The 21,153-nt window shown below is 41.3% G+C and overlaps 1 protein-coding gene across 6 annotated transcripts; it reads right to left on the reverse strand.

Moving 5' to 3' along the window:
• Window positions 1-10,184: 10,184 nt before the first annotated feature.
• Window positions 10,185-21,144, reverse strand: LOC124411569 (serine/threonine-protein phosphatase 6 regulatory ankyrin repeat subunit A-like). 6 transcript variants are annotated; one of them, XM_046890764.1, is made up of 16 exons: window positions 17,065-17,427; window positions 16,354-16,478; window positions 15,724-15,981; window positions 14,953-15,148; window positions 14,617-14,806; window positions 14,244-14,490; window positions 14,025-14,139; window positions 13,872-13,961; window positions 13,451-13,674; window positions 12,998-13,223; window positions 12,738-12,902; window positions 12,118-12,472; window positions 11,881-12,039; window positions 11,468-11,746; window positions 10,900-11,274; window positions 10,185-10,768 (listed from the first exon to the last, which is right to left on the reverse strand). In XM_046890764.1, the coding sequence occupies exons 1-16, from the start codon at window positions 17,086-17,088 to the stop codon at window positions 10,659-10,661; spliced, it is 3,138 nt and encodes a 1,045-aa protein (XP_046746720.1). In that variant the 5' UTR covers window positions 17,089-17,427; the 3' UTR covers window positions 10,185-10,658. The 6 variants fall into 6 exon arrangements, with proteins under 6 accessions (XP_046746720.1, XP_046746721.1, XP_046746724.1 ...); XM_046890765.1 differs by lacking the exon at window positions 17,065-17,427 and adding an exon at window positions 21,096-21,144 and having other exon boundaries at window positions 10,186-10,768; window positions 11,881-12,035; window positions 12,114-12,472; XM_046890768.1 differs by having other exon boundaries at window positions 10,186-10,768; window positions 11,881-12,035; window positions 12,114-12,472; window positions 17,173-17,427.
• Between the last annotated feature and the right edge of the window lie 9 nt (window positions 21,145-21,153).

Below are 21,153 nucleotides of genomic sequence, written 5' to 3' on the forward strand. Positions count from 1 at the left end.
CTACGCTCTTTTTCATGTGTTTTTTGAGTTCCTGGGGGTCGATTTACTCCGGAAAGGGTCATACAAATCGATTCCGAGACGTAAAATTTTCGGCTCCGAAAATGAGGAAAAAACTAAGGCTAACCCCTTTGGATTTTTGGCGAAAATTTCGACGACTTTGAAAAGTGCTGCAATAAATTCTTCAAGGCACTATTCCGACGTAATTTTGCGAGAGAAATCGATTGGGCGCAGTCCCAACACGCTGCGATTAACGCCTGAGAAGTTACAGGCGAAAAACTGATTATTTCCGTCCTCATTTCTCTGCTGTTGGTCCTACGCTCTTTTTCATGTGTTTTTTGAGTTCCTGGGGGTCGATTTACTCCGGAAAGGGTCATACAAATCAATTCCAAGACGTAAATATTTCGGCTCCGAAAAAGAGAAAAAAACTAAGGCTAACCCCTTTGGATTTTTGGCGAAAATTTCGACGACTTTGAAAAGTGCTGCAATAGATTCTTTAAGGCACCATTCCGACGTAATTTTGCGAGAGAAATCGATTGGGCGCAGTCCCAATACGCTGCGATTAACGCCTGAGAAGTTACAGGCGAAAAACTGATTATTTTCGTCCTCATTTCTCAGCTGTTGGTCCTACGCTCTTTTTCATGTGTTTTTTGAGTTCCTGGGGGTCGATTTACTCCGGAAAGGGTCATACAAATTGATTCCGAGACGTAAAATTTTCGGCTCCGAAAATGAGGAAAAAACTAAGGCTAACCCCTTTGGATTTTTGGCGAAAATTTCGACGACTTTGAAAAGTGCTGCAATAAATTCTTTAAGGCACTATCCCGACGTAATTTTGCGAGAGAAATCGATTGGGCGCAGTCCCAACACGCTGCGATTAACGCCTGAGAAGTTACAGGCGAAAAACTGATTATTTCCGTCCTCATTTCTCTGCTGTTGGTCCTACGCTCTTTTTCATGTGTTTTTTGAGTTCCTGGGGGTCGATTTACTCCGGAAAGGGTCATACAAATCAATTCCAAGACGTAAATATTTCGGCTCCGAAAAAGAGAAAAAAACTAAGGCTAACCCCTTTGGATTTTTGGCGAAAATTTCGACGACTTTGAAAAGTGCTGCAATAGATTCTTTAAGGCACCATTCCGACGTAATTTTGCGAGAGAAATCGATTGGGCGCAGTCCCAATACGCTGCGATTAACGCCTGAGAAGTTACAGGCGAAAAACTGATTATTTTCGTCCTCATTTCTCAGCTGTTGGTCCTACGCTCTTTTTCATGTGTTTTTTGAGTTCCTGGGGGTCGATTTACTCCGGAAAGGGTCATACAAATTGATTCCGAGACGTAAAATTTTCGGCTCCGAAAATGAGGAAAAAACTAAGGCTAACCCCTTTGGATTTTTGGCGAAAATTTCGACGACTTTGAAAAGTGCTGCAATAAATTCTTTAAGGCACTATCCCGACGTAATTTTGCGAGAGAAATCGATTGGGCGCAGTCCCAACACGCTGCGATTAACGCCTGAGAAGTTACAGGCGAAAAACGGATTATTTCCGTCCTCATTTCTCTGCTGTTGGTCCTACGCTCTTTTTCATGTGTTTTTTGAGTTCCTGGGGGTCGATTTACTCCGGAAAGGGTCATACAAATCGATTCCGAGACGTAAAATTTTCGGCTCCGAAAATGAGGAAAAAACTAAGGCTAACCCCTTTGGATTTTTGGCAAAAATTTCGACGACTTTGCAAAGTGCTGCAATAAATTCTTTAAGGCACTATTCCGACGTAATTTTGCGAGAGAAATCGATTGGGCGCAGTCCCAATACGCTGCGATTAACGCCTGAGAAGTTACAGGCGAAAAACGGATTATTTCCGTCCTCATTTCTCTGCTGTTGGTCCTACGCTCTTTTTCATGTGTTTTTTGAGTTCCTGGGGGTCGATTTACTCCGGAAAGGGTCATACAAATCGATTCCGAGACGTAAAATTTTCGGCTCCGAAAATGATGAAAAAACTAAGGCTAACCCCTTTGGATGTTTGGCGAAAATTTCGACGACTTTGAAAAGTGCTGCAATAGATTCTTTAAGGCACTATTCCGACGTAATTTTGCGAGAGAAATCGATTGGGCGCAGTCCCAATACGCTGCGATTAACGCCTGAGAAGTTACAGGCGAAAAACTGATTATTTCCGTCCTCATTTCTCTGCTGTTGGTCCTACGCTCTTTTTCATGTGTTTTTTGAGTTCCTGGGGGTCGATTTACTCCGGAAAGGGTCATACAAATCGATTCCGAGACGTAAATTTTTCGGCTCCGAAAATGAGGAAAAAACTAAGGCTAACCCCTTTGGATTTTTGGCGAAAATTTCGACGACTTTGAAAAGTGCTGCAATAGATTCTTTAAGGCACTATTCCGACGTAATTTTGCGAGAGAAATCGATTGGGCGCAGTCCCAATACGCTGCGATTAACGCCTGAGAAGTTACAGGCGAAAAACGGATTATTTCCGTCCTCATTTCTCTGCTGTTGGTCCTACGCTCTTTTTCATGTGTTTTTTGAGTTCCTGGGGGTCGATTTACTCCGGAAAGGGTCATACAAATCGATTCTGAGACGTAAAATTTTCGGCTCCGAAAATGAGGAAAAAACTAAGGCTAACCCCTTTGGATTTTTGGCGAAAATTTCGACGACTTTGAAAAGTGCTGCAATAGATTCTTTAAGGCACTATTCCGACGTAATTTTGCGAGAGAAATCGATTGGGCGCAGTCCCAATACGCTGCGATTAACGCCTGAGAAGTTACAGGCGAAAAACGGATTATTTCCGTCCTCATTTCTCTGCTGTTGGTCCTACGCTCTTTTTCATGTGTTTTTTGAGTTCCTGGGGGTCGATTTACTCCGGAAAGGGTCATACAAATCGATTCCGAGACGTAAAATTTTCGGCTCCGAAAATGAGGAAAAAACTAAGGCTAACCCCTTTGGATTTTTGGCGAAAATTTCGACGACTTTGCAAAGTGCTGCAATAAATTCTTTAAGGCACTATTCCGACGTAATTTTGCGAGAGAAATCGATTGGGCGCAGTCCCAATACGCTGCGATTAACGCCTGAGAAGTTACAGGCGAAAAACGGATTATTTCCGTCCTCATTTCTCTGTTGTTGGTCCTACGCTCTTTTTCATGTGTTTTTTGAGTTCCTGGGGGTCGATTTACTCCGGAAAGGGTCATACAAATCGATTCCGAGACGTAAAATTTTCGGCTCCGAAAATGAGGAAAAAACTAAGGCTAACCCCTTTGGATTTTTGGCGAAAATTTCGACGACTTTGAAAAGTGCTGCAATAAATTCTTCAAGGCACTATTCCGACGTAATTTTGCGAGAGAAATCGATTGGGCGCAGTCCCAACACGCTGCGATTAACGCCTGAGAAGTTACAGGCGAAAAACTGATTATTTCCGTCCTCATTTCTCTGCTGTTGGTCCTACGCTCTTTTTCATGTGTTTTTTGAGTTCCTGGGGGTCGATTTACTCCGGAAAGGGTCATACAAATCAATTCCAAGACGTAAATATTTCGGCTCCGAAAAAGAGAAAAAAACTAAGGCTAACCCCTTTGGATTTTTGGCGAAAATTTCGACGACTTTGAAAAGTGCTGCAATAGATTCTTTAAGGCACCATTCCGACGTAATTTTGCGAGAGAAATCGATTGGGCGCAGTCCCAATACGCTGCGATTAACGCCTGAGAAGTTACAGGCGAAAAACTGATTATTTTCGTCCTCATTTCTCAGCTGTTGGTCCTACGCTCTTTTTCATGTGTTTTTTGAGTTCCTGGGGGTCGATTTACTCCGGAAAGGGTCATACAAATTGATTCCGAGACGTAAAATTTTCGGCTCCGAAAATGAGGAAAAAACTAAGGCTAACCCCTTTGGATTTTTGGCGAAAATTTCGACGACTTTGAAAAGTGCTGCAATAAATTCTTTAAGGCACTATCCCGACGTAATTTTGCGAGAGAAATCGATTGGGCGCAGTCCCAACACGCTGCGATTAACGCCTGAGAAGTTACAGGCGAAAAACTGATTATTTCCGTCCTCATTTCTCTGCTGTTGGTCCTACGCTCTTTTTCATGTGTTTTTCGAGTTCCTGGGGGTCGATTTACTCCGGAAAGGAAAGGGTCATACAAATCAATTCCAAGACGTAAATATTTCGGCTCCGAAAAAGAGGAAAAAACTAAGGCTAACCCCTTTGGATTTTTGGCGAAAATTTCGACGACTTTGAAAAGTGCTGCAATAAATTCTTTAAGGCACTATTCCGACGTAATTTTGCGAGAGAAATCGATTGGGCGCAGTCCCAATACGCTGCGATTAACGCCTGAGAAGTTACAGGCGAAAAACGGATTATTTCCGTCCTCATTTCTCTGCTGTTGGTCCTACGCTCTTTTTCATGTGTTTTTTGAGTTCCTGGGGGTCGATTTACTCCGGAAAGGGTCATACAAATCGATTCTGAGACGTAAAATTTTCGGCTCCGAAAATGAGGAAAAAACTAAGGCTAACCCCTTTGGATTTTTGGCGAAAATTTCGACGACTTTGAAAAGTGCTGCAATAGATTCTTTAAGGCACTATTCCGACGTAATTTTGCGAGAGAAATCGATTGGGCGCAGTCCCAATACGCTGCGATTAACGCCTGAGAAGTTACAGGCGAAAAACGGATTATTTCCGTCCTCATTTCTCTGCTGTTGGTCCTACGCTCTTTTTCATGTGTTTTTTGAGTTCCTGGGGGTCGATTTACTCCGGAAAGGGTCATACAAATCGATTCCGAGACGTAAAATTTTCGGCTCCGAAAATGAGGAAAAAACTAAGGCTAACCCCTTTGGATTTTTGGCGAAAATTTCGACGACTTTGCAAAGTGCTGCAATAAATTCTTTAAGGCACTATTCCGACGTAATTTTGCGAGAGAAATCGATTGGGCGCAGTCCCAATACGCTGCGATTAACGCCTGAGAAGTTACAGGCGAAAAACGGATTATTTCCGTCCTCATTTCTCTGTTGTTGGTCCTACGCTCTTTTTCATGTGTTTTTTGAGTTCCTGGGGGTCGATTTACTCCGGAAAGGGTCATACAAATCGATTCCGAGACGTAAAATTTTCGGCTCCGAAAATGAGGAAAAAACTAAGGCTAACCCCTTTGGATTTTTGGCGAAAATTTCGACGACTTTGAAAAGTGCTGCAATAAATTCTTCAAGGCACTATTCCGACGTAATTTTGCGAGAGAAATCGATTGGGCGCAGTCCCAACACGCTGCGATTAACGCCTGAGAAGTTACAGGCGAAAAACTGATTATTTCCGTCCTCATTTCTCTGCTGTTGGTCCTACGCTCTTTTTCATGTGTTTTTTGAGTTCCTGGGGGTCGATTTACTCCGGAAAGGGTCATACAAATCAATTCCAAGACGTAAATATTTCGGCTCCGAAAAAGAGAAAAAAACTAAGGCTAACCCCTTTGGATTTTTGGCGAAAATTTCGACGACTTTGAAAAGTGCTGCAATAGATTCTTTAAGGCACCATTCCGACGTAATTTTGCGAGAGAAATCGATTGGGCGCAGTCCCAATACGCTGCGATTAACGCCTGAGAAGTTACAGGCGAAAAACTGATTATTTTCGTCCTCATTTCTCAGCTGTTGGTCCTACGCTCTTTTTCATGTGTTTTTTGAGTTCCTGGGGGTCGATTTACTCCGGAAAGGGTCATACAAATCGATTCCGAGACGTAAAATTTTCGGCTCCGAAAATGAGGAAAAAACTAAGGCTAACCCCTTTGGATTTTTGGCGAAAATTTCGACGACTTTGAAAAGTGCTGCAATAAATTCTTCAAGGCACTATTCCGACGTAATTTTGCGAGAGAAATCGATTGGGCGCAGTCCCAACACGCTGCGATTAACGCCTGAGAAGTTACAGGCGAAAAACTGATTATTTCCGTCCTCATTTCTCTGCTGTTGGTCCTACGCTCTTTTTCATGTGTTTTTTGAGTTCCTGGGGGTCGATTTACTCCGGAAAGGGTCATACAAATCAATTCCAAGACGTAAATATTTCGGCTCCGAAAAAGAGAAAAAAACTAAGGCTAACCCCTTTGGATTTTTGGCGAAAATTTCGACGACTTTGAAAAGTGCTGCAATAGATTCTTTAAGGCACCATTCCGACGTAATTTTGCGAGAGAAATCGATTGGGCGCAGTCCCAATACGCTGCGATTAACGCCTGAGAAGTTACAGGCGAAAAACTGATTATTTTCGTCCTCATTTCTCAGCTGTTGGTCCTACGCTCTTTTTCATGTGTTTTTTGAGTTCCTGGGGGTCGATTTACTCCGGAAAGGGTCATACAAATTGATTCCGAGACGTAAAATTTTCGGCTCCGAAAATGAGGAAAAAACTAAGGCTAACCCCTTTGGATTTTTGGCGAAAATTTCGACGACTTTGAAAAGTGCTGCAATAAATTCTTTAAGGCACTATCCCGACGTAATTTTGCGAGAGAAATCGATTGGGCGCAGTCCCAACACGCTGCGATTAACGCCTGAGAAGTTACAGGCGAAAAACTGATTATTTCCGTCCTCATTTCTCTGCTGTTGGTCCTACGCTCTTTTTCATGTGTTTTTCGAGTTCCTGGGGGTCGATTTACTCCGGAAAGGAAAGGGTCATACAAATCAATTCCAAGACGTAAATATTTCGGCTCCGAAAAAGAGGAAAAAACTAAGGCTAACCCCTTTGGATTTTTGGCGAAAATTTCGACGACTTTGAAAAGTGCTGCAATAAATTCTTTAAGGCACTATTCCGACGTAATTTTGCGAGAGAAATCGATTGGGCGCAGTCCCAATACGCTGCGATTAACGCCTGAGAAGTTACAGGCGAAAAACGGATTATTTCCGTCCTCATTTCTCTGCTGTTGGTCCTACGCTCTTTTTCATGTGTTTTTTGAGTTCCTGGGGGTCGATTTACTCCGGAAAGGGTCATACAAATCGATTCCGAGACGTAAAATTTTCGGCTCCGAAAATGAGGAAAAAACTAAGGCTAACCCCTTTGGATTTTTGGCGAAAATTTCGACGACTTTGAAAAGTGCTGCAATAGATTCTTTAAGGCACTATTCCGACGTAATTTTGCGAGAGAAATCGATCGGGCGCAGTCCCAATACGCTGCGATTAACGCCTGAGAAGTTACAGGCGAAAAACTGCTCATTTTCGTCCTCATTTCTCTGCTGTTGGTCCTACGCTCGTTTTCATGTGTTTTTTGAGTTCCTGGGGGTCGATTCACTTCGGAAAGGGTCATACAAATCGATTCCAAGACGAAAACTTTTCCGCTTCGAAAACGAGGAAAAACTAAGGCTAACCCCTTTGGATTTTTGGCGAAAATTCCGAAGACTTTGAAAAGTGCTGCAATAAATTCTTTAAGGCACTATCCCGACGTAATTTTGCGAGAGAAATCGATTGGGCGCAGTCCCAACACGCTGCGATTAACGCCTGAGAAGTTACAGGCGAAAAACTGCTCATTTTCGTCCTCATTTCTCTGCTGTTGGTCCTACGCTCGTTTTCATGTGTTTCTTGAGTTCCTGGGGGTCGATTTACTCCGGAAAGGGTCATACAAATCGATTCCAAGACGAAAGCTTTTCCGCACCGAAATCGAGGAAAAAACTTAGGCTAACCCCATTGGATTTATGGCGAAAATTTCGACGACTTTCAAAAGTGCTGCAATTAATTCTCGTACGCACCATTCTGACGTAACTTTGCGAGAGGAATCGATTAAGCGCAGTCCGAACACGCTGCGAGCGACGGACGAAGAGCTAAAGCCAAAAACGCAAAATTTTCTCCGAAATTCTCCCGCTGTTCATCCCACGCTCTTTACGTTTTTCTTCTGTATTTCCGAGCTTTCGATTATTGGAAAAAGGGTCGAGGAAAACGATTCCGGCACGAAAAGATTCCGAGCTCGAAAAATCGCAAATAAAGCGAGGGTAACCTCCACGATTATCCGAGTGGAAATTAGGTCGACTTTGAGAAATATTCTGCTATTCATGACGCACCGTATCGACGGAACTTCTCCAGAGGAATCCATTGCCCAGTCTTGACACGCTCCGAGTAACGAATCAAAACTCACGACTGAAAAACATCAAATATGCACCGGGTTTTTAAAGAGGTGGAATAGAAAAATCACAAACTCATGGATACAAAGTTTCAGTTTCAATTTATTTAATATGCCTTAGTTCTTGTACAAGTTTTCATGTGTTAGTGTACACTACTTCAGAAGACAAAAGGTGTTCCCGTCGACAAATATGGAATTAACGTCTTCAGATTTCTTCCTTCTTTGATGCACGACGTCGACGCAATTTTCCAGGAGGAATCCATTGCGCGTAAGAGGAACGAAGAGGGGAGAAGACCGATCTACATGCTGCAAAACCTGTACGTTGTGATTTTTTTGTTATTTTTAAACCATTAAATATAGGCCTTAAAGGCCATGTCCCATTGTAGGTTGTGATTTGGTCACACGCGAGTCACGTAACGTGTCGTCAGAGCCACCCTGAAAGAAAATTCGATTGTTTTACATATTATTTTAGGTATGTAGCCTAATAGGTAAAACAGTTGCCATACATTTAGTGTTATCGTGAGTCGTACCTTGATCCGTATCATATATTCAATAGATTAATGTTCTAGAGAATATAAAGGATATTATTAACAAGTATAGAGTATCAATATTATCGATAATTAATAGTCTTCTATTCACGGAACGCTTGAACTCAAGGTCAGGCTTGAAATGAGCTTATGCAAATCCTGTACTTGGTTTGAAAATTTCATAGTTAAACAGTTAAACTATTATTAAATTTATCGAAAGATTCTAATAACAATAAAAAAGATCTATTAATAATAAAAAATGGTAAATTGTTTTGATGGATTGCTTGATATCTCTTAGACCAGATGCGATATTGACTTGGATTTGGTCCCACAGGTTTTTATATGGCAAACTATGATGTGTGGTCCCCATTGACAATTTGTAAGGTATAAAGCGCCGGCAGTGTGGGTGCACGAGGTGCTCATGGACCGAGCCCCTAGTGTTCCTATGTACCTGCAATTTCGAGTTTGGAAAAATATGGGTAAATTGATGAAACAAGAAAAAAAAATGCATGATGTAAAGACAATGGTGCCCAATCGTTATGAGGCTTGGAAACTTTAATTACACATTATCTGAGGCACCAACGATTACAGTAAAAAATTGGCTTCATGAAATAACGTACAGCTCGCTAGTTGTAACATTAATCAGTTCATCCTAAGCATTTATTCATCTTCATATTTACAGTCTACTTTTAATTATGACACAAATTTGTAATATTGTCGAATGAAGCGTTCAAATCTATCTTATTTTGGCTGCAATGACTCCAATAAGTTCCTTACACGGTTTGGTCGCAGAGATCAAATATTGAAATGCCACCTCAGCTGGGAAATGGTATAAATTTAGCAGCTTCAACGACAATGTACGCAAATAGACATTTCATACGTCATGGACAGAGCATAATTTAAAAGGCAACTCTTCGACATAGAGAAGCAGGTATTTTTATATGGACAACAAGTTATACTACGCAGCGCTGAGTAGTCTTCAAAAGTCAAACATTATGTGTACAATATTCATCTATAATGAAATGTGATACGATTTGGGTTTCTTTGAAATGACCCAATAAACCGTACAGTATCGAACTATGCTTGAATATAAGAAGAATATGTACAGAATTTTGTCACATCTTGAAATCGGAAGACATAATAAAGTCCGAGTCCGAGTATGAGAAACGTTGAAATCAGTAATCCATAAATAATCAATAAATGTGCTTCTGCATGTTTTGGTGGCAAAATTCATTGAATCTCAGGTGATAAATGATAATGCTAGCAGGTGTGTTAAGAATGCACCAAATGCACATTCCAGTCAGAGCTGTCAAGACAAACATACGCTCTAACAAAAGTTTGAAGGTGCAACTGAAGTTGATCAGGTTCAATGTACTTGAAAGAATAATTCCCGTGACACCGGAATAATTTAAAAATTATAAATTTCAACTACATTGGTACAGTTAAGGATGACTTTTTTAACACATCACATTAAAATTGATGAAATGATGCCTTCCCCTCATTGTAGAAACAATTCGATAATGTGATCTTTTCAAAGTCAGTAATAATTGCGCTATTGTCGCTGAAATTTATGGTTCACTAATTTTTTAGCATTAGGGGAATATTGTTGCAATCTAATTCATCTTTATTAATTTTGGTAGGACTTTCGAACCTCGATTTCTGAGTTTGATGCATCAAATGAAATACCCAAAAATCATATGACAGAGCGGTATTTTTACTGAGCAAATTTGGGAAATCACCTTGTGCTTACTTATATGTGTATACATCTGTTTACGGTAACCAGTGATTCTCAGACTGAATATCTGTGAAGTAAAACTCGGCAGTAGTCGCGTATCCTCGATTTCACGCATACAGGCATGAGTGCCGACTATGCAGCACTCGATAATTGAGAAATAAATCTAAATTTATCAACAAAAACGCTCACTGATAGTCCCTGACGTCTCGGCTCTCTGCTAGAAGTGCCTGCTGGAGTTCTTTAGAATATTCATATACGTACAATGGATACGCATAAGTTGGCAAAAATGAGACTTTCAAGTCTTGGGAACTTGAGGATTGTAACCTTAACACCATTTGCTATCAATAAAACTCGGAATCGGAGCTATGTTGAGAATCACCAGAACGACTTTTCAAGTAGGCCTCCGAGGTTTGCTGAATCGAAGTCGGTTGATCGGCATTCCAGTTTTGACCTGCCGACAGATGATATAAAAATTGTTATAACTAAGGTAACAGCGTACGCTTGGTGACGAGAATGAAATTACTTTTCATTGAAAAGACAAGGAGGAAGACGGAAATAAAAACATGCGATACATTCACGCACCATTAGTTGCAAGTATTGTAGCTAAACAACGAGAGACGGTTGGATTTGGAGCACAGGCAAGTGCAGGTGTAAGCCCGTCTGCATCGACTGCAACAACACTGGCACCTTGCTGCAAAAGTCTGCGTGTCACCGACACTAAACCATTTCTTGCTGCAAGGTGTAACGGCGTTCTCATTTGCTTGTTCGCCATATTTATTATTGCCGCTCTATGCTGTTGTTGCTCCTGCAAGGTTTCACCCTCGACGCACATGCTGTTTATGTGATCAAGTAGAACCAGAGCTGCCGGTGATTGACGTCTTTGGCACGCCAAGTGAAGTGCAGTGTTTTTGTTTGCATCGACAGCACGTACGTTCGCCTGCCATTCCAATAATAACTCTGAAATCAGGAAATTTCTCCCATTATTCGTTGTAAACCGTTTATCATTTATTTTTAGTTGCGAGCTGACAGGATTGTTCGTAACAATGACATGGCCAAATTGCGCCGCTACTTGTGACTCAATTATGATGATATTATAGGATTTGCAAATACTGATAACGTTTTCCATTGAGCTCAAGCAAATATGGCTAACCGATAGCGTTGCATTGTCCTGTTACCGCAGCGCTTAACAAAGGTGTTCGTCCTTCACAGTCTAGTGCTTCAAGACCTGCTTCTTCTGATCCGACTGCAGTTAGAATGAGACGAACACAATCCGCAGAGCCAGCGCTGGCGGCGACATGCAAAGGCAAGCGTCCACCAAGCGTATCCCTAGGTGTTGCTACTGCCTTTCCTCCAAACTTGCGTATCAATGATATCAGACAATTAGTCGAGCCTTGATAGACGGCACAATGTACCGGAGAAAATGGATTACCTGTGAGTGAACAAGATTTTCAAATGACATTTTAACTACAGTTTCGTTTCATTGAATGGTTATTGTTGTAGCCGTTTTATAGGCGTTGCTATTATTGAATTGAAACCTTCAGTTGACTGGCGGGATCAGCTTACCTTCCAGCGAGTCAATCACATTCTGTTCCAAAAGATATGCGACACAATCGGAATGGCCGTTGTAGCATGCCCAGTGTAACACGTTACAACCTTGATCATCCTTTAGCGTCGCCGCTTTAGGGTCAGCTGCTATTAATGCTGCCAGAACTGACCGTCTGCAAAGACTTGGACTATATACATTCCATTTTATGGATTAGGCAGAGTTTTACTCAAAACTATTGCTTTTTCCATACCTGCCGCATGCCGCTGCCAGGTGCAAAGGTGTTTTTCCATTGCCATCCTGGACTGAGACAATAGCGCCATTTTCTAAAAGAAGATCTCCGAGCCTGTGGTGTAGTCCTTGAATTGCTGCGCGAAACAATGGAGTATGCTTATTTATGTCAGGCAAATTGCAGTCCGCTTTATATTTTAAGAGCAATACGGCACAATCGAGGTGTGCATTTGCTACTGCCAATGCCAATGCGGTTCGTTGCTTGGCATCGCAACGATCCACAACTGAGGGGTCCTCGGTATTTTCCAATAATAAAATCAAGCATTCGGAATGACCCGCTGCAGCGGCACAGTGTACAGGAGTTCTTCTCGTGACGGAATCCTTGAAATAATTTATTAATACTGTCGATTATCAGCTTTATACTTGTCATCCGTTAGTATTGTCTGATTTAGTCATCCACGGATGACTTGTATATCGTCAAGGTGTAAAAATAAACATTGCCTATTTCACTTGTAAACTGTTGATAGAATGGGAATTCTGGTTTACAATACACCAGAATACGTGTCATTAACTTTATTGTTGATCACAATAAATGTCTCCGCTTCGGCGGTTAAATTGAGAACGCATGTTGAGCTGGAAGTTTTACCTGCACCGATACAAGAGCACCGCATCTGAGTAACAGTTGTACACACTGCTTGTGCCCTTGGTATGATGCCAAGTCCAAAGGCGTCTTGCCAGTTTCTTCTTTAATGTTGGTATTCGGGAAGAGTGGCAGTAGAAGTCTCAAGATTTCTCCGTGGCCATAATAAGCCTGTTCAATGAATTTATCCTCGTTTAATTGTAAACGAAAATCTTCAGTTTCAAATAGATATTTGCAGATATTAATTTTATTAAATAGCTCTGTACCGCGAGATGTAACGGCGTAAGAGCTGGACATTGCGGATGATCCCCGTCTGCTGTGGTTGTACCGAACGAGGCCGACGAAACCAATGGATTATGAGGTGCGGATGCTCGGAGTAACGCTGCGAGAGCGGGTTGATTTCCTCCCGCGACGGCGTAATGAATCGCTGTGAATCCACGTTTATCTCGCACTAGGTGGTCAGCTTTATGCTTCAACAGGTATTGCACACACCTAAGTCGAGAAAATTGCGTTCGGCGATCGTTACGCCGATTGTGGAAAAAAAATCACTTAATACCAGATTTATTGGTAGTTATGGCAAAATTAGAATACAATGTGTTTTCTCATAGCACTTTGACCCAGAGGGCAGATTGCATGTGTGTCACTGGATGGTAAAGTTTAATGTTGATTATTGATACTTTTGCCACTAATGAGTAATACGAAAGATTAATTTTGCATACCGTGCTTCAGAGTCCGAAGGATCGGCAGCTGCAGCTGCGAGATGCAAGGGTGTTGCGCCCTCTGCATCCTGAGCGTTGACGTCGCTGACAAATCCCACCAGAGTGAAAACGCAGAGATAATGGCCCTGGCCAGCGGCGTAATGCAGTGCAGATCTGTTTTGATTGTCCGGCAATCGAAAGTTGGCCCCGCTCGAAAGTAACAAGTCCAAGCATTCCACCGAACCCTGGATCAAATGAGATATTAATTTACTGATCTGCCTCTTTACCACAAAGACAAATGAAACGTGTCGGTGATAAAGAAATTTTTTTTTGGCATGCTCAGTAGGGATATTTGCCGTTATATAGTGTTGGAATGAGAATAAAAATTTGCAGGACAGATAGTTCGGATATACAATATCAATCGATTAATTTTTGGCTATACCTTGAAAGCAGCCAAGTGTAACGGCGTCCGACCTTTGATATCCCTGGAATCCATACGCCGATTGTCCACTTGTAATAGCTTCCTGCAGACCTGGAAAAATGGGCATAGTACGTTTCTGCGGCTATCGAAAAAATTATTGATTCTGTATCGTACCTCTATATGCCCTGCGAGGCAACTAAGATGAAGGGGTGTTCTCTGATCGGAGTTTCGTGCTGCTGGTGAGGCGCCACGCTCAAGTAAGGTAGTCGAGAGACATTCGTGTCCGTACCTAGTATAGAGAATTTTTGCTCAATCAATGGATAAAGTTGTACTAGAACTAACAAAGTATCCGTTGGACCTCAAATATTTACTACGTATATAACTGATAAGTACCACGCCGCGATATGCAGAGCTGTGTTTCCATTCTTATCACGGGTGTCGACTGACGCTCCTCTGTCGAGGAGACTCTTGGAGCGTGTGAATCGACCGTGAATGGCGGTCACATGCAACGGAGTACGACCATCCTGAGATTGAACGTTTATTTGCGCACCGGAAAATAGTAAAACCTCCAAACACTCGACGCCGTGCACGCTGGCGGCAGCAACGTGGAGCGGTGTCTGACCACGGTAATTCAATGCCTCTAGAAGAAGGATAGACGCAATATTGCTTGATGTTGATTGGTGGTGGTAACAGATTCTTTAGTTACTCAATTTCCGATCAAATTGAAAGTTTTTCTCCAATCGGGACAAGCTTTGTACCGTCTTACCGATATTTGCGTTGTGGTTGATCAATTCCGTCACAGTGTTCGCATGCCCGTTGAAGCAGGCTATGTGCAACGGTGTATTTCCATAGACATTCTTTGCCTCAACGTCTGCTCCGGCGGCAATGATTATTCGGACACAGTTCACTTTCCCTGAAGCAACGGCGGCATGCAGCGGAGTATATAATTCACGATCCTTGGCAAAAGAGGGTGAGAATGTAATGCGATAATCACAGTGCATATAAAGTATGAATTCGATATTCAGATGTTATGGAGTATTTGTGATGTTGATGGAATCAGTTGTCCGTATTAGTTTGCAGAAAACAAAAAGTTGTTCTGTACCTTAACATCGACCGATGCTGTATTTTCGACTAGTAATTTGACAATAGCATCGTGACCCATGTGAGCGGCGTAATGTAAGGCTCTCCGATCTTTCTTGTCGCAAGCGTTGAGTATGCACCCGGGTTGAGATATTAAAAGCTCCGTCATTTCAAAATGTCCATTGTAGGCCGCATGATGTAAGCTCGTTCTTCCACCCCTAAAAATAGTTTCAACTGACTGTACTTACATTGTCCCATTTTCAAATGTGAGTCAAGAATGAATAAGTGAAGAAATAAAAATATTGCCAGCCAATTAATTTTGCACTGTTAGCTGTTGGTAACAAAAATAGTTAGATTAAAGCTATTAGAATATTTCATAATTTACCAAATGATCTAAAAATGTTTCAAACTGATAAAAGAAGTTCTGTGAAAAAACTAAAAGATTGGATTAGATCTAATGTACAGTAATTAAAAAATAACTCAAACTTGTAACTGTTGACATAGATATTAAATTGTATATTGCCGTATGATCACATGAATACCCTTCAAGTCAAAAACGTATGCATTTTTTTGTTCTATTTAGTATGTAGGTTAGTAGTATTATTATTTCTCAGATCTATGTACAGGTAATTTCATTTATGTACCTCGAGAGGATTTTACTTTGTAAGATTAATATCTACACTGAAAAATTTCTGGTCAAAGAAATAAATGAAAGTAAATAAAAATAATGTAATACCAATCAAGCAACTTAGGATTACTAAAAAAATAATTACTCAAACGACAAACCACTAACCTGTCTGTGACGTTTATGTTTTGCAGAGGGATAAGACTCTCTGCGCATTGTATCGCATTATTTGCAGCAGCAACGTGCAGCGGAGTTTGCCAATTGCGATCACGGATATTCACATCTGCCTCGTACATCAGCAGGACGTTAACGGCGCCCCAATTACCCGAACGGCAGGCTCGGTGCAATGGTGTAAGCCATCTGTTGTCTTTTTGGCTGACAAAAGCTCCCCAAGTTATTAACGACTGCACGATGGCTGGATCTCCCCTGCACAGAGTCAAAGTTTATTCGTTATGTCCTGCTGCCACGGGATATCTCTATGATTGTAAACTTTACATGTCGACTATAATATTTTTTGGTTGTTTAAGATAAGATAAGATGAGACTGAAATGAAGAAAGTGGTGATGCAAAGACCAGAAGATGCGAGAGGACATACTGATAAGAGCAAATGGTAAATCATTATAAATATAGTCACTCGTTATGCTCGATGAGATCCGGCATTACCAGTACACTTCTAGGTCTATAGACTACTGAGTTCAAACCAGAACAGATGAAAGATATGGCAAATTAACATATTCAAATGGATCGCTTCGATTAATTGGACACACACTATTGTGTCAAAGTAAATTCGTAACTTACATGTAAGCAGCTGCGTGTAAAGGAGATCGTTGTTCGGAATCTCTCGAATTTACATCAACTTGTTGCGTCAGCAAAGCCTTTACCTCTTCCAGGTTGCCATTGAATATAGCTTGGATCAAGGGCGGCTAAAAATGTGAAACAATATTTATGAAACCAAATGAATCATATTGAATAATTCTGACTACTGGTCATATTGGTAGATTTTTCATTTCAGGTATCCATTTGTTGGTCTCAGTATCAGCGACTCTGCTATTGATGTAGCAATGGGATTTACTCAAATTTTGAGAGTTGCCCGGTGAAATTTGAATAATTTATTATGTCTTGATATTCATACTCAATTGTGTCTGTGATAAGATTTTACTGGTCGATCGATGATCAACTGCGTAACTTAAAAGATTCACATCGACTGTTCTGACCATTAAAATGATGTGATTTTTTTGACATTATAAGGCTCCTGGCCAGTCAGACTGAATAAACAATGTTCGGAAATGATTTTTCCCAGTCGCCTTGATAGAGTTTGCATGACAACCACTACGATAGACTTTATTTAAGCACATACATCTATTTCTGATTGCAAGTATGCAGATAATTCGAATCTGCGTCTGAATCAAAAGGGCAAAACTTTACTTAATGTAGCGGTGGTCTCTAACCTAAAAGACGTAGTACCGTTCGACATTGATAACAATTTTCTGCTACACCTTTGGAACTCACCTCGTCACGAAACATTTTTAACATGTTTGTCAACTAATCAACGCCCATACGACGCATCCGAAAATTATTGCCAATCAAGTAAACAAACTGTTATCTGCTGTCACGTACCGCACATTGGAAAAGTGGAATTTGAATTCTCGTCGAGTACGAGTTTCCCGATTTTAATAACGAGTTGAACGATGAAACAATAATTACTTGTTTTCCACGATCGAATCATGAAAATTTGCGACGGTGACCAACGCAACTGGTAACCGGAACCACACTTGTGTAACAGAAATATTCAGTAAATTGTTCATTTTTTATTTTTTTTTTGTTGCAATTGACTATCAATTTCGCGTCGAGCACAGACGCGTTGACAGACGAGTTGACGATGAATCACATCGGAGAGAGCCCACGCTCGCGTTTTTGGCATAGAGGTATTACTGAGGTAGACTGAGCAAGGCGCCGAAAACCCGAAACGCACATAGAGAGAGAGGCACCAATCAAATGCAAGTTAGACAAAAGTAGAGACTTGCCAGCAGAGCTCTTTCTCTTTCTATGTGGTACCTTAGTTCCCACACTATATACAGGGTGACTAAGTACCCGGGAACCACCGGGCACTGACGGATTCTTTGCAAAGAAATAAGACTAAAATTACTCTTGACAATTTTTTTTTAAAGCAACGGTTTTTGAGTTAGAGCCGTTTGATGTCCACCAATCACAGCGCAGATGGGACCGAGCGCGCGAGCCAAGTGCGAGGCTAGTGTAGTTGAACCCGATGCAGCATACGCTAGCCTCGCGCTAGGCTCGTGCGCCTGGCCCTATCTGTGCACCGTGATTGGTGGACTTCAAACGGCTCTAACTCAAAAACCGTGGCTTTAAAAAAAAATTGTCAAGAGTAATTTTAGTCTTATTTCTTTGCAAAGAATCCGTCAGTGCCCGGTGGTCCCCGGATACTGGGTCACCCTGTATATATATATCCCACGCTATATAGCATATATCCTTAGAGTATATATGTATATCAGTGAGTTCCCGCTTACACGTATGTCCGGCGAGAGAGATAGCTTGGAGGTGAAATGCTATCTCTCTTGCACCAGTACATTCTTTCAAAAAGCTTACACATCCCTTTCTGATACGATTACACTATGGACATACAAAATACCATGATGTAAGCACGGGAAATATCGGGATGGAGTTTATCATCGTGGGTGGGTGTCCGATGCAGGGAGGGTGTTAGGTAAGGTGTGCTTAATTTTGATTGGCTGCTAATCAGCGCAAGCGCAGTGTCATGAGGGTGCCTTTCGAAATTAGCTGGCAGCGCTAAAAACTCTCTAGACGGACAGAAGCAGAACTACCCATGAACTCGACAGCGCAAAAGAGATAAAAGATTGTTAATGGTACTGGGAACTAATTTCGGAATGCACCCTAAGAATAAGTGATCTTGCCCATAAAACATACAATTCTGAGCGAAGATGAACAGAATAAATAAGTTGCCTGTGACTCGTGTGCACAGTACTGCGGGTGCAGGTCCGGGCAACCGGGCCAATCAAAAGTGGGTACACTTTACCTCAGCACCCCCCTGGAATGGCTTCGCGCACCTCTTGAAAGAATCGTGTTTATACTATGTTCCGGTATTTCCTATGTCTATGGTTTACTCCACTTAAATCACTGACATAACATTTTTGCTTAGACTGTGCCGCGCATGCGTAGTAGCTAATAGAAAGACACAGCACCTCACCTCCGAGCTATCTCTCTCTCTCCAGAACCGCCACCACACAATAAGCGTTCAAGTAGTATTATATCTCAACAGAGTGGCTCATATCTCGCTCACTCTATCTTAACTTTCTCTATTTCGCTTCAGAAACGCAGATGATAATGCAGAGCACCATCAGAGGATATATGTATGTATGTAGTACATACATACATACATGTGTCATACATTACATAATTTTTATTCCGGATTCAACCGTAATGTTTACTTTTTTGAGCTGAATATGAAGTTATATTTCCAGCAAATTAATTTTTGATTTTGTCTGGTTTTCACTCTTCCTTTTCTATTTTGAACTACATCTCTCAGTACTATTATAAAGTTTCAATAATATTACTGTTTTTAGACTGATAGATCACACTTACACATAGAAGGAAAACACTTTTAATTCGATAATGTGACCAGAGTTAAGTCGGGAATGAAGTCCTGTATGTAACATAGGAATAAAAGTCGATTATTCCCTTGTTGAACAATGTACTATTTTACATTACTATAGTACTAGCTGGTGAAACGGTACATGCTTGCGTATGTTGCTTATCCATGTAGGTATATTAGACAATAAAATATTTTAAATGGATATACTAAGTTATTCGGTTCGAACGGATGATATAGAACTCAAATTATGTATACCTATACACTATCGGGAGATTGTGTGGAAATCGAATCCCACTACCAGCCCGTGAGCGGGCAACTCTCATGACGAGCTATTAGTTTTTTTTTCTTCAGCAGCCTCCAGTTAGCGGCTTTCCATTTGTGGGGGGGTAGTTCGATATTCCGTTCTCACGTAATTTATAATGCTGAATGAATGATGTATGTGTGCTATAAATCCATATACATAACTGTACTCAATCATGTGGACAATTTGCGAAACAGATATCATTTTTCGTCATTCAACTTAATCACTTACGGATCAAAGAGGAAATTACAGTTGTACGCAGTCATGAAGTAATTTCTACAGGCAATTAATGCCCCCTTCTCGTGTTCTCGTTTGACTCTTCTTATAGCTCTGCCCCTGCGATCAAATTTCCGTAGGCACGTCATCAGGTGGCGACGAAGGGGCTTGGAAAAAGTGCTACGTGAGCAGCAACGTGCGATCATCCGAGCTGAACTTTTCTAATTGACTCACCGAGCCAAACGAAGTGACTTAGTATATCGGATCAACCGATGTATAAGGATTAACATCGACTTTTCCTGAGCAAGAGTGGCCCCCTTCAAAAAATCTTTGCTGCATATAGTATGGATTGTGCATGCACGCTTAATGTGGATAAATATTATCCAGACAGCAAGTCACAGTAACCACTGGACCTTTCGATACGCGTCCGATCATACGATATGTATATAACCGAAGCTCCGGTAGCTTATTAAAACGAGGGACTTGCCAGACCGTAGAGTCGAGAATGTACGATGAATGGGACCCTGGTGCATCGTAAATGTTGGCCAATTACTGCTGATATCACGTTTCTCGTGTTAAATGAAATTCGCTCTTCAGTATAGGATTAGTCGCAGACGTCATTCTGTAATTCTATAGGCAATCTAAATAAGTGCAGGCAGTGATGATGAATGAACAGTTACTCAAGAAAAAAGGTCCGGTTCCACAAAACTATCAGTAACATTCTTCACAAGTGGCTTTGGGGTCGGACAATGATTTCACTTTGATGTAAAAGTATCTTATTATGCACATCTATTTCAGTCGAAGCGTACATGCGACAGTTTTCTGACCCGTTACACACATACGATCATCCAACGATACGACGTCGCTGACCTTAAGATTCTTCGTTCCAAATGACAAAATTCCATTCCACCGCAAATTAAACCGTGAATGTCTCTTGAAAAAGCCCTTTCCGAATCTCCCGGACACCGGCGGTGCCAACACATATATAACCTTCACCGGACGATGAGCGAAGCGTAGTGGACAAATGCTGCGATACTTTTAAGATATATTTACTTTACGTACAACGTGATAATGTGTTGAAACAAGTTTTCCTTGAATAAAAATTATAATTTTAAATGTGTTAGCGAAGTTGATATACACCATTTTAAATTCGCCTATCGGTTTTTATACGATATTAGTGATGGAAATGAAAATTTTTTCATAGGAATTAAGTTGGCAATGCTGGTAGAGGGATTCAATTGCCTTCTGTTTAAATTTGTTCACGGTTAAACACGGAGCAGCTGCAGAGGAAGTGATATTTCAAGCTATAGTGTTTCCGATCGATTGTATATTCATTGTGACAGAGCACGGTCGATTGTGTTTACCAATTATGTATGTATATGGACCAGGTACATACCAGGTTGACATGGGACAAAGAGGTGCCGTACGGTATTTGAAAATTCCTGGTTCA

This window comes from Diprion similis, chromosome 10, assembly GCF_021155765.1.
Source record: "Diprion similis isolate iyDipSimi1 chromosome 10, iyDipSimi1.1, whole genome shotgun sequence".
Taxonomy (NCBI): Eukaryota; Metazoa; Arthropoda; class Insecta; order Hymenoptera; family Diprionidae; genus Diprion; species Diprion similis.